Genomic DNA, 14,327 nt, shown 5'->3' on the forward strand with positions numbered 1-14,327 from the left:
TATGATTGTCATTGATTTCAGTTGCATAGATTTGTAACTGATGTTTGTTCCTTGAATGAACAAAGTACTTTTTTCCAAACTGTTGCTTCCACATGGAAGCTTTGCTCTGGAGTAGGATTCTTTGGAACATACTCATGACTTTGTCTTCTATTACATACTTGCTGCATTTTCCCTGCTTTGCTGTGATCATTCCCAAATAGGGTTGCCAGGTCTGTGCTGGAAAATACCTGGAGATTTTGAGGGTGGATCCAGGAGAGGGTGAGTTTGGGGAGGGGAGGGGCCTCAGCATGGTACAATGCCATAGAGTCCACCCTTCAAAACAGACATTTTCTCCAGGGGAGCAGATCCTTGCCAGCTGGAGATCAGTTGTAAAAGCAGCATATTCCAGGACCCACCTGGAGGCTGGCAACCCAAACCTGGTTTGTTGAAAACGTTTTGGAAAGACCACAGAGTGCCTTTGCTCAGTGTATGGATCCGAAGGTGCACATTTGAAGATCTTCCACATTTGGCTTGTTTCTGTGGCTGCCATTCCCCACCCCTTGCAGCCACAGAGCTTTTAAAAATCAGTGATTGCATTTGCACTAGTGCATAATAATGGTCTATCTCCCCAAATCTAATAGTTCCTCTGACTTCCCAGCTCTCTCTCACACACTAGCACTCTGTTCACTGAAAGGGCTGCAAGCAAAGTTGTCTCCACACCAAGCCTTGCTCAGTGTGTTCCATTGCCTCCATTTGAGGACATCCCCAAAGCCCAGGTGTCACTTCTTCTCAGCAGATTTGTCATCCTCCAGATGTAGGTTCTTGCTGCTCTCTATCAGCATCTCAGTCCTGATCCTCTAAAGACTGCTCCAGGAACCAGCACTGATCAGTGCTGTGCCATTAGGTGAGCACCCCATTTTCCCTCCCAAAGGGTCTAATGGTCCTTCCTGCTTTTATGTTCCACTGGTTCAGGAGAACCAGGTGGAGACTAAGGTCTGACCTCTGCATCCAGCTCCTGCCTGAATGAATAGCCTGGCTGTGGCTGGGAAGCATTCCCACTTCCTGATGCTGCTGGGTCTGTTTCTTTACCCAGCTGCTCAGGCACCAGATCTGGATTCAGAGTCCACCGGTGTGGGGCCCGACTCCTTCAATTTGGGTTTCCAGGTCCCTCCTGGCCACCTGCATGGTATGATATAATTTAATCATCTTTAATGGCTCAAGACTGACTTCTTACAAAATAAAAGCTGAGAATTTAGACAAACTTGTAATTTGGGGTGATAGATCATTATGATGTTGTGCTTCAGCAGTCTGTCAATGTTTGAAAGCCCTGTGGGGAAGGTGAGGGAACAGTGGCGGGGGAGGGGGCTGAAGCAAGGGAAGTGTGGGGGAAGCCACCATGTGCTTCAAATGCTTTTGCAATAGCAACAAGAGCTACAAAGAAAATGATCACCATGCAAGAGCAAACTGGACCTAGAATAAAAACAGAAGTCGTTTCTTAAAGAACCATCTTCTCTATGATTGTGCTTGATAGGAGTTCTTTTTGAAATTGCTTTTTCCTTTTTCTGAACAGCTGAAACATGTGAAAGAACGGATTGGTGATGATGTTCAAGATGAAACACTTTTGCTTTGCCTTGGCTTAACTTCAGGAGCTGGCCGATTGATCTTTGGAAGAATTGCAGATTATGTTCCTGGCGCAAAAAAGATTTATCTACAGGTATATCTACTTCACTATTGCCTTAACAAATGGAAATAATACAGTACTAGAGGCTTAAGTCCTATTTGTGCTATCTTCCTTTCTATGTCCTTACCTGAATATTGTTATTCAGAATGTGGTATGTGTATGTAATTTTTAGAGATTCAAAATATGTTACACAGTTTACCTGAAATAAGCCTTGAGTAGCAAGATAGATGGGTACCAAGGTCTCTTCTGTTGTGACACCAAAACTTTGCAACACTAGAGAGGTCCACATGGTGCCAAACCTGTTTTTAAACTATCGGGCAAATAGACTTATTTCCCTCAAGTTATATATTTAAAAACTTATTTAAAATTTTAACTCTTCTTCTCATGAAATGGGACTCTTGTTTTTTTGCAAATATTTACCCTGCAACTTGCTAGTTCCTTGGATGTTTTTACTGCTCACTGTAAACTACAATATCAGTCTGTTGTACCTCAGCAGTAAAACAGCAGAAAAAACAGAAGGTTATAAATTGGAATACTGCTGCTCTTGTTTGTTATTTGCCTTTTTTCTTTCCAATTAATCTACATGTTAGTTAAGTGTTTATACTGCACTTTTTTCACTGAGGACTCAAAGCAGCATACAAAATAAATGGAAAATTTCAACTATAACAGACCAAGAAAAATACAATTCTCCAAAGTCTCTGGCTGGTTTCAGTAATTCAGCTGACTCAGGGGCCTCAGGTGACAACCCAAAAGGCCATTTTGTAGTATTGAGGACAGTACTGCTATGTATGTTTGAAATGTTATGCTTCTTAATTGTTTTATTTTTAATGGATGCCTTGGAAATATTTTTGAGAGTCCAGGGTATAAATATTCGGGTATAAATATAAATTCAAGAGCAACCCTTTTCAGTGGCAAGAGTTGGGTTGCCAGGTCCTATCTGGCAGCCGGTAGGAGGATCCTTGGTCCTCTCTGGGATCTTCTGATGCATGCACAAAGCATGTGTGGTGCAGTGTTGTCACCCAGAAGTGATGGCATCACATCACTGGCATCAGGGGGTGACACTCTAGTTTTTGGGCAAAATTCCATGGTTTGTAGCTGATTTTACCTTAAAGCTTTGCCCAAAAACTAGAGCACCACCACATAATGTTGACAACACTGGCATTTCTGGGTGATGTCATCACATTGCTTGTTGCACCAGTTGGGGGTGGGATTCCCCCCCCCCCAGGCAGCTGCTCAGTGGCGGGGAAGCACCCCCAAAAAGCTATGGTTCCCCAACCACAGGTGTAGCAACTCTAGGCAAGTAACTACTGATTAGAAAATGTCCTTCTGTTATATTATCTGCTGACCCTCTCATCCCCTCTCCACCTCCCTCTGACTTCTGTGAACTCCAAGCCAGATAGCTAGACACCATAAAATAGGGAGGATTTGAAGATTAATGTATATTAACTTGAGGTGCATTTTTTCACTTAGTTGTTCAATTTGTAAATATCCAAATGTACATCCTTACATCCAGAATGCTGGCAGACACTGAAATGGTTTTAGTATACCAACAACAAATTTGGATCAACACAAATAGATATTTGCATAATTCTGGTTTGCTCCATTTCCCTCTCTCTGATCATTCTTTTGGAGCTGACATGTGGAGTTGGTATAGGCACTGAAAGCAAAGGAATAGTGGACTGGTCCTGTGACTCTGTTCTGCTAATGACGGTGCCTCCCCTTGACGGCACGCCTCCTGCAGCAGTGGAAGGCTTCTTTCTGTGAGAGATATCTAGCTTACAGTGCAATCCTGAGGAGAGTTACTCCGTTCCAAGCACATTGAAATGAATACACTTAGACTGGAGTAACTCTTCTTAGGATTGCACTGTTAGTCACTGATTTCTATTACTTGAATTGTCAAGTGTTACTGGAAAGAAAGTAAGCAAGAGAAAAAAAGTGAGTGCATGCAAATAACTATTATAATTGGCTGTAGCTGTAGGGCCAGCTGTAGCTGTGACTTTGGATAAATAGGGTTGTGGAGTAATAAAGTGTTCTTTGAAGAAATAGTGATATTGCTGAATGATACCAAGTAAGAAGTCTGTTAAAATCAACTCTTGTTTGCAATATAAAAAGCCCTTTTTTTTTTCTTTTATCATGGCTATGGTTGCTGCTGGGAACCCAAGTTAAGTGGTTGCCTGCTTGCAACCCTGACAATGGCATACTTAAATATTGTGCAAACCACACTGGTACCTATTGATAAAATTGATTAACACTTAGACCAGAACACACATGGTCAAGGACCAACTGTTCCAATGTGAGCTCTGTCTGTATGAAAAACTTTATTGGACAGTATAGCTATTTGATCACAGGAAGATGATCAGGACTATAGTTTCTCTAATTTTGGTTGTCAGAAAGAGTTTTAATAGAAGTTCAATTAAAGGTATCTTAATCTTCCAAAGCTCTTGTAGGAGATGCCATCCAAATAAGTCCTTTTGTTCTGTCTATTGTAATTTAGGTAAATATTTCCTCTCCTGTGTGAGTAGAAAGGGATACGTTTGGTTGATTCACTGGAGTTTGCAGTTGGCAGGAAGGAAAGTTAACCCAATTTCCCTTTGACGTTTGAAGGGTAACAGCAAGTATGTGGGCCTAACAATATGTTACAGTTTTCCTGGGTATGTCTCTTAGTTGGATCAACAGATGTGGTCTGGCAATTCTGGGCTTGTTTCCTATGCCTGTGGGGACCTGGTTCAAATCAGGGCCATGGCATGAGGAAGAAAGGGGATTAAAATTTCTTCCCTGTACCATTTTTAAAATCCAAAATGGTCACATACATGGGCAGGCCATCATTGGTTGTTAAGTTTCCCAAGTGGTACGAAACAGCAGAGCTGTTTCAGTTCAGGAAAATGATGTAGATGGGGGAAGGCAGAAGCCTCCTCTCCACAAATGATGCAGCTCTGATCTCAGGTTGCCAGCTCTGATCCAGGGCTGAATGTTCTGACAGTAAAAACGTTGAGAAAATACTGGACATATAAATGCCTGATGTTTTCTAGTAAAGTCCCCAAGCAATCCTGGGAATGCTAAAGCTGAACTTGCCTGATGTAGGTGGTCGAGCTGGGAAAGCCCTACAACATGTCCCTGTGACTGACAGAACCTCCTCAAGCAGGCCCACCTAGGCTTGCCAATCCCCAGGTCCCAGCGGGGGTTCTTCCACTTTCCCAGGCTCCTTTCCACCCCCAGTCAGCTGGCTGGCAGGGGGAAGCCCCGCCCCCAGAGGCCCATGTACCTTTGGAGGCTTCAGTCTCTGATTGAAAGGCTTCCTCTTGGGATGGTGTGTCTGTGTTACTTTGAAGAAGTTGGCAGCAACTTGTGAGTCGAGACGCCAATCCGTTGCTTCAGAGTCATTATTCCGTATATGGAGATCGATTCTCATAGAGTATAATGGGGAATTGATCTGGAGGTTTTGGGGGCTCTGGGGGAACTGTTTTTTGAGGTAGAGGCACCAAATTTTCAGTACAGTATCTAGTGCCTCTCCCCAAAGTACCCCCCAAGTGAGCCCCAAAAAGAAGGTGCCACTATCCTTCATTATTTCCTATGGAAGGAAGACATTTAAAAAGGTGTGCTGTCCCTTTAAATGTGATGGCCAGAACTCCCTTGGAGTTCAATTATGCTTGTCACACCCTTGTTCCTGGCTCTGCCGCCAATGTCTCCTGGTTCCACCCCCGAAGTCCCCAGATATTTCTTGAATTGGACTTGGCATCCCTAGGCCCACCCCAATAGAATTGCCATCACCAGGGAGCAAGGCAGGCAGCAATGGGCTGGGAAGTATCAGAGACAGAGACTAGGTGGGGTCCTCTTTGCCAGCTGTCCCTTCTCCACCCTCCATGCTGTAGGTAGATGGTGCTGCACAAAGTGGGAAGGGACAAACTGTGTCAAACAGCATGGCAATGGTGTTTCCTGGAGGAGCACTTGGAGTTGTCTCTCATGCTTCCATCTTCTGTGGCTTGGCCAGTCTCTCCATCTCCTGCCATGGAATGGGTCTGTCCAGTGGGCTCCATGAGGACTGGAGGCTGCTGCAGTTACCTGTCCCTTCCCATCACAGATCTGTCAATGCCAATTAAGGAGTGGCAAGGGCCCTTGCTGAAGGCTAATAAGGATAGTGGGTGGGAGTGTGCAAATAACCTCCAACACATTCACAGAAAATATCTCTAGCCTGGAAGGGGGATAGATAGTGCAGTGCAGGAACTCTGCCCACATAGAGCTTTAGTGAAAGGAAGTGGGGGTAGATGGTGCAGTTCTAAAACTCTGTTTTGGTTAGAGGTTCAAGGAAAGCTCCCTTCCTCTCCCAGTTGGGGAAGTTGATCTCTGAGTTTTGGCCAAGATGAGACAGAAGAAGCAGTCCCAATTTGCAAAGGAGGAACCAAAGAGGGGTGGGGAGGCAACCTAGACTGATGCAGGGGGCTCCTCCCAAAATCAGTCCTTCTCCCACCTGCTTCAGCCCCTCCATGGTGTGTAGGGAATGTACCTGTTGTCCCGCATCTATAAATTGCTAAAGGACTGCCCCATCCCTGAAAAAATTCTGCACATGGGCTCAGCAAAACACTTCAAATTCAAACTCTTATTTAGGCCTCATGAAGCTGCTATCAAGTCCTTGATCAAGCCATTCTTAGATTGATTCTAGTACCAGAAAAATAATTGCAGCTAGGAATGGTCCTTAGCCTTATCTTGGTGAGTATTCCAGAGTCTCTGATATTTGCCTGCATGCTTTCTTCATAAGAACATAAGAGAAGCCATGTTGGATCAGACCAATGGCCCATCCAGTCCAACACTCTGTATCACACACACAAACACACACACACACATGGACCTCTGCTCCATATTTTTATCCAATCCCCTCTTGAAGCTGACTATGCTTGTAGCCGCCACCACCTCCTGTGGCAGTGAATTCCACATGTTAATCACCCTTTGGGTGAAGAAGTACTTCCTTTTATCCATTCTAACCTAACTGCTCAGCAATTTCATTGAATGCCCACGAGTTCTTGTATTGTGAGAAAGGGAGAAAAGGACTTATTTCTCTACTTTCTCCATCCCATGCATAATCGTGTAAACCTCTTATCATGTCACCCCGCAGTGGACGTTTCTCCAAGCTAAAGAGCCCCAAGCGTTTTAACCTTTCTTCATAGGGGAAGTATTCCAAACCTTTAATCATTCTAGTTGCCCTTTTCTGCACTTTTTCCAATGCTATAATATCCTTTTTGAGGTGCGGTGACCAGAATTGCACACAGTACTCCAAATGAGACCGCACCATTGATTTATACAGGGGCATTATGATACTATGATACTCCAGCTTGTGCTTTTGGAATGAGTTGCCCATATGTTGCTTTTGGACCTGAAATAAGCCACTGTGCATGCTGGTCTCTTTTCAGTATGCACTAGCAAATGTCTATCAGAAAAGCTAGAAACGCACTGAAGCTTTGAATAAGTCTTCTTGTTTGAATATTTGGCCAAATTTGACAACTGTAAAAAAGTTCCCCCTTTCTCTTTCTTGGTACTGGAATAAAGATGAGCTTTTGGGGGGTGGGGGTGGGGAATGGATAAAAGTTGAGCAATCTAATGTAAAATATAAAGTATAACATAGATTGTCATTAATAAACTTCCCATATAGGATTGCCAACTTCCATGTGGGGCCTGGGGAGTTGCAACTCTATCCCTGTGTATCTGATAAACAGATTTTTATCAAGAGAGTCCAGTATTTTTGTGGAAACCATTTGACCAACCCTATTCCAATTTGAATGGGGGGTGGCATTACGTTCTTAGAAATTGAGTTCCAAGCATCGAATTCCTGGACCTAGTCTGTCAACTGCAGAAACATTCAAGAAAACAAAAGGGTTCTGTTGGTCATTTCACTTGGGAGGGCTTAGCCTCTTCAGAATTCCCCGGTGAACCTTTTCTCCTTCATTATTTCTGACTGATAGTACCCCAGCAGCATAGGCGTAAAGTACAAGGGGGCTGGGGGGCTGCAGCCCCCCCAGGATTTTCCCACCCGGGGTTAAGCCCCCGCTGGGCAATCAACACAGGATTTGGGGCTTCAAAGGCATGAATGGGGTGATAAAGGCTATGTGTGATTTTCCCTCTGAGCTTCAAAGTCAGTGAATGACTTTATGAATGACATTACAACCCAAGCTCAGCTCCTTAGAAATGCTAATTGAGCTTCCCCCACGCCAGAGGCTAGGTGTCAATCTTCATCTACAGATGTTCTTCAATACAAAAAGAAGTCACAGCCCTCATATCCCAAACTAGCCAGATTTCATCAGAGTTTGGAAACTACACAGGAATGGCCATGGGTAGTGCTTGGAGGAAAGCTGAGGCTGCTGTGCAGAGGAAGACAGTGGCAAACCACTTCTGCTTGTCTCTTGCCTTGAAAGTCTCATGAGGTGGAAAAGATGATGAACCAATCAGTCTTGGATAGGGCAGCAATTGTCAAGATAATAGTGACACTCCTTCCCCCTCCACATTTAATGCACCAACAGTCAAACTGCAGGCTCTCTTTGGTGGATTCAAAATACTTGCTTGGTTCCAATTTACATTTGGGGGGAAAGTGACATTGAGTGTGGCCATGAAGACCAGAGGCCTTTAAGAACAAGATTTGAGGCCAGTGGCACCTTTAAGAACCAACCAAGTTTTATTCTGGGCATCAGCTTTTGTGTGCATGTACACTGTTTCATTTAGATTGCACACACACTTATTTTATCTGACATGAGCCTTTTTTTTGCTATTAATCATTGATCTTATTTATTGTTTTGCTCCTGTTGGTTTTATGATGTGAATCATCCTGAGCCTATTTTGTGAGTAGGGCAGGATATGTTGAGTACATTAAATGAAATGAAAGTTTGATTTCTGAATAAAAGTGATAACTGAATGATTTAGGTGTCAAGCCCTGGTATCAGCAGCAGCTGTAAACTGTTAACATATACTGAACCCAACATATAGTTGGTGACAGCCAGTTTGGTGCAGTAGTTAAGTGCATGGACTCTTATCTGGGAGAACCGGGTTTGATTCCCCACTCCTCCACTTGAAGCTGCTGGAATGGCCTTGGGTCAATCATCATTTTTGTAGGAGTTGTCCTTGAAAGGGCAGCTGCCCAACCTACCTCACAGGGTGTCTGTTTTTTTTTGGGGGGGGGGGGAGGTAAAGAAGATTGTGCTTCCGGGTCATCAGAAAACAGCAGGGGGAAGGGAAATGTTCTCCTAAAGCTTTTCTGTATTGCCTTTTACTGCCAAATTTGTGACCATTAGTTTGTCCTATGCACATATGTATATTTGCAGATCTTAAAGTGACTATTCTAAAAGTGAATTTAAAAAACAGGACACAGGAAGAGACCTCTGAGATACCACTATAACCACTGGCCAATTCCCACCTTTTTCTGGATTTAGCCCAGTCCATGGGCATTGTTAAGGGAGGGTGCTCCCTACATTTATGGGGAGAGAGTTTTTCCATAAATTCATAGGAAGTGATAATGGAGGCCCTTTCCTGTGATGTCACTGGCTCCTCCCTATGATGTCACTGGATCAAATGTCTCTGGCTGGATCCCAGTTCCCCCACCCCACCCCCAGGAAATTGAAAAGTCTGCACCCCTGCCCAGCAGAGACCAACAGCATGTATTTTGTGATACAAGTTCAGTAAATGAAGTCTGTATTTATCTTACCAATTAGAAATAATCTGTAATGCAGATATAATATTAAGAAGCCTGAATCTTGTTTCTGAATTCTGTGCATCTGCCAATGTGATGTAACATTTAAACTTTCCTTTCTTGATTTGTAGGTGATCTCATTTTTCTTCATTGGCCTGATGTCTATGATGATTCCACTCTGCTATTCCTTTGGAGGTCTCATTGCTGTCTGCCTCTTCATGGGAATCTTTGATGGCTGCTTTATTAGCATTATGGCACCTATAGCTTTTGAGCTAGTTGGTGCAAAGGATGTTTCTCAGGCAATTGGATTCCTCTTGGGCTTTATGTCTATACCAATGACAGTTGGTCCTCCTGTTGCAGGTAAGGACTGCAAGTGTAATGCAAGATTATGTCTCTTGTGAAGTCAATGATTAACCTTGCTGAGGCTAATTTATTATGCTCCTGTAGTGTTTATTCACCTGGGATTGGTAGGCATACTCTAATATTTATATCTCAGATAGAAATTGGTGGCTTTCCAGTCACAGTTGTAAATAAAATTATTTTCTTTCTAGTTCAATTAAACAGACTTTAACCTAGGTTTCTCTAATCCAAATAGAACCTACTGAGAAACTCATAACTGGAAGTGCTCAAAGAATTTTTACATAACTCCCTGACTTTCAAAGGCTAGGTTCAAATTCTAGAGTAATATTCACAGATTCAAAATGTAAATCCAATTTATTTCAGTGAGAAGGTTAGGATAGAAATGAGTAACAGGATGCAACTGTAAAAAATGTTCCCAAAGCTATCAATACTGGTTTATTAACCAGTGTCCCCAGAGCAGAGTCCTACTCATGATCCACTTTGTAGAAGGCGTAGTTGGCACTGTGGGTTCAGCTATGCCTGGAACAGAGTCCCAGATTTCCTGAAGATCTTCTTGCAACAGCAGGAAACCTTCTTGTGAAGATGCTGGAGAAATCCTCAAGCTTGTTCATTGCTCTAGGAACAGTTCTCCTTTTCTCCCGACAAGATGAAGTGGGGCAGCTCTGTACTAGGGTGTTGATTTAAGGCAGTCGATGAAGAGTACAGCGGTTAGCAATCTCTGCTCCTTGCTCTTCCTAACCACCGGGAGGACTGTACAATTTTTCTCAATTAGCAGTTTCAGCTGTGTGTCCTTTTTGGATCCAAAGTCTGGAAATAGGCTTTGCCTTACAGAAAGCACTACCTTTGGCACATCTCAATAATAATTCCTTGTCCTTTCAGCTAGCCCAGTTCTGTTGTATACTATCTCTCCTAGTCACAGTGGCCCTTTCAAAAGCATGCCCCATGAGTAGGGTTGCCAGGTCTGTGCTGGAAAATACTTGGAGACTTTGGGGGTGGATCCAAGAGAGGGTAGGGTTTGGGGAGGGGAGAGGTCTCAGAATGGTACAATCACATAGAGTCCAAAGTGGCCATTTTCTTCAGAGGAGCTGATCTCTGCCAGTTGGGGATCAGTTGTAAAAGCAACTCTGCCCATGAGCCTTTCCTAAACATGCAAATTAATACAAGCCTATATACACATCAGTTAAGAAGCCTATGTACACACCAGCTATTTGCTAATCTGATTTGACTTAAGGCCTATCTGAATATCTGCAGTCTACTAATCAGACCTAGGCCCAAAACCTTTTTTCCCCTACCGGCTTACATTTAGAATATTACATTTTTGTTGCCTTGGAGTTAATTCCCTCCACTCAGCCCTGTGTGGTGATCTTTAAGATATTCTACTCATACACAGCTTGCTGCACTCAATTCAGTAAAAGTTGTTTGTCTGTCTTTAAAACCTACATACTTCTGATGCTGGGTCTATTTTCTTCCAGTATACTTTGGACTTCTTAGTTTTTGTGCAGACATAACTTCTGGAATCTAGCCATAAATAATAAGCTTGCACATACTTCCAGAGCTCTGGAAAAGCACAGGTCCCCAGTTTTACCTAGGAGCCCCATTTGAAGCAGCAGGCTAGAGCTGTGTGCCAGTTTCTTGAGGTGTACTGGCACTTGCTTGGATCTCTCTGCCTTTTGGTGGGCTCCCGCCTGCTCTGCTCACCTGCTAGTCAGGGAGATAGTTTCCCCTCTGGTCTGCCTGTTCAGTATTTAAACAGCTCCCCTCTGCTCCTGGCTTCATTGCTTTCATGTGTTTTCCCACCTACCTGCCTAGTTTTGTAGGTTCCTTCCTGATCCCAGCAAGATTCATAGCACCAATGGTGCTGTCAAGCTACAAGGGATTTATTGCAACCCCCTTGGGTTATTCAAGGCAAGGGAGTCATAGGAGGTTCATCAGTGTCTGCCTTTCTGTAGAAACCATAGAACTCCTTGGTAATCTCCCTTCAAAGTACTAACCAGGGTTGACCCTGCCTGGCTTCCGAGAGTGGGTCAGCCTGGGCCATCAAGGTCAGGGTATATCTAATTACTGCAAGACAATATTGCAGCAATTTGGATGGTCAGATATCATCTAGAGCAGATTAGATGCTGGCTCCCACAGGAAGCAAAGGACTATGGAGAAATTAACTCCCCTCCTCTCCACCCCGAAGACACAGAGGAGCAGAGTCAAGCTGCAAGCGATTTATTGTAACCCCCTGGACTTTTTCAAGGCAAGAGACAGTCAAATCTCCCTACTGGTGTCTTAATTGGCGGTGGTCCTAGAGGTGGCTGGGACAGTTATTACTGTAGCCATTGTTCTCACACCTCTAACAGCTTCTCCTGGGGGTCTTAGCAGTGGTGATGGCATCTTCCCTAGGGGTCTCCAGCAGGGGGATTTAAACACCTCTGTGTAATTTTTTTAAAGTTTCAGATTTTTCTGCACACCTGAGGAGTGCTTCAAGTGTACAAAAAATATCTTTTCCCGATCTGTGCCCCTGATCTGTGGAAATAAGTATCTGCACTCAGAAGGCTATGTTGAGAATTAGATATACAGATTGATGTTGCATCAACATTCAGGTGTGGCAGGCCTTTGGACTGAGTTGCTCATCAGATTCTCACAAAACAAGCTGAGTTAAAATGGCGTGGTAACACTTGAACATGTGCTTGGCTGTAAAGATTTTTGATGAAACCTGGTTGGGCAAATTATCTAAATTTAATTAGTACAAACTATTTAGAGTTTTGTAGGACCATGGCAGAAACCGGAATTTTGCCTGGAAAAACAAGAAAGCAGGAAAGATGTGTCCTTTATCATTACATCTGTATCCCATGATGGAGCTCAAGCTTGCTAACATAGTATTCCAAGGCAATCTCCCATTGAGGCATTAATTAGAACCCAGTCCTATTTATTTCATTTGGGTGGTTGTAGCATGTTCTTCCAATACTTTCCTCAGACTATTAATAGTGAAGTATGTAATACTCAGTATGCTTTCAGCAGTGGCTGGTGCTAGCACCTGTAAAACCAAAGCACGAAAAACCAAGACCTGAGATTGACATAGTTCTTCATCTGTCCTCTCTGCTACTCTTCCAATGCTTAGGGACTAGCCAGAATGAAAGATTAGAATTGCAGAATAAAGGAGAGTGGTTGTGCTTTCTCTGTGAGAGGGGTAAGACCTTTACTTTTAGGCATAAAACCCAGAAATGGTTCTGGCTTCCACAGTTTTTCCCCACTCAAAAGTTTTTAAATCAAGATCAGCCATTTTTTTAAAGGATGACACATCACTTGTATATAGCATTTTAGTATTACAGTAATCTAGGCTGGTTGATTATTATGATTGTAATTAGCATTGTAGTACATCTGTCACTAAGCATTGTGAAAATCCAATTTAAGGGTGGGGGTTTTTTTTTGTATCTTGACAATTTTTTTTAATTTTCTCCATAGGTATACTACGAGATTACCTAGGTACATATGATGTAGCATTCTACTTAGCAGGAATTCCCCCTATTATTGGAGGAGCTGTGCTTTGTTTCATTCCTTGGGTGCATGCAAAGGAAAAAGCCAAAGAAAAAGCTAGACCTCTAGATGGAGAAACGAAGGAGAAAATGTTGGAAACCAGAAATGCAGCCATGTTGGACTCAGCTGAAAAAAACAGCAAAGAATTTGAAACTGTTATTTAATTGTTTATATTTTTTTCTACCAGATTGAACTTATTTTTATAAGGACTAGCTTTCTGTTTATAAACTAAGGTACCAAATGATTGTACTTGAAAGCACAGACCTGATAAAATTATCAAAGTAATAGTGACATTTAAAATCAAACTGCTAACAGTAACAAATGCTTTTAAAATTGAGCTTGATTCAGGTTTCAGAACACATATTCTCCTTTACAGGTTTGTATCATCAAAGTATACTTGCCCTCTGTGTGAGCATGTGCAAGAACTGTGTGTTTGAAAGGAGGGGTGTTTGTTGTTTTTACTGCATTTCCGGAACCTGAAAGTTCTGCCTACCTATTAAAGGATCCAGTTTTCTTCAGTAACTTTCTGATCCATCCAGTGCCACTACATTAATTTATTCTTAATTTTTAGTATATAATGAATGTTTTAAAACATTTCATTATTTTAATTGGGTTTGTTTCAAGCCCCTCTACAATTTAATCCTGTGCTGAGTTAGGTGTGCGTAAACCTATTAATTTTAGAGGGTTCAGGAACAGCACAGGTTTGCAGCCTTAAATCACAGTTAGGAATCCTGGTTTGTAGGAATGGAGCAAATCGTAGTTTGTGACATAGATGTAACAACACACTGTGGTTTGCCACAAAAGAAGTCTTTTAAATTAAGTTGATGTATGTGGGGGAAGTCCGGGGGAGGGGGTAGAAACAATGAAGAATGGGTGTACAAATCCAAGGGACTTTGTTTACATCTGAACAATGTTCAGTCCTTCAGGAAACCATTGTTATAAATTAGGCTACATGATTGTATAATGTAATACTGGTGCTTTCTGTATGTCTGTAACCGTACCATGAGTGATTCGTCACCTCTGCCCTCGCTCTTCTCCCTGAGCCGGCTCAAGCGATGGATTCCCCACTAGTTGCTCCACAGGCACCTCTTACATTGCGGCTTCTTCCTATTATCGTCG

General features: G+C 42.8%; 1 protein-coding gene across 1 annotated transcript in view; it reads left to right on the plus strand.

The window, feature by feature from the left end:
• Window positions 1–13,726, plus strand: part of SLC16A10 (solute carrier family 16 member 10) — a 66,020-nt gene extending 52,294 nt beyond the window's left edge. Inside the window, exons 5-7 of the mRNA XM_060238210.1 lie at window positions 1,550–1,693; window positions 9,458–9,686; window positions 13,137–13,726. Of these exons, the coding sequence (XP_060094193.1) occupies window positions 1,550–1,693; window positions 9,458–9,686; window positions 13,137–13,372 (609 nt within the window). The 3' untranslated portion in view covers window positions 13,373–13,726. The remainder of the gene's footprint in view (window positions 1–1,549; window positions 1,694–9,457; window positions 9,687–13,136) is intronic.
• The last annotated feature ends 601 nt before the right edge of the window (window positions 13,727–14,327 follow it).

The sequence above is a fragment of the Heteronotia binoei genome, chromosome 1 (genome assembly GCF_032191835.1).
Source record: "Heteronotia binoei isolate CCM8104 ecotype False Entrance Well chromosome 1, APGP_CSIRO_Hbin_v1, whole genome shotgun sequence".
In the NCBI taxonomy this organism is placed as follows: domain Eukaryota; kingdom Metazoa; phylum Chordata; class Lepidosauria; order Squamata; family Gekkonidae; genus Heteronotia; species Heteronotia binoei.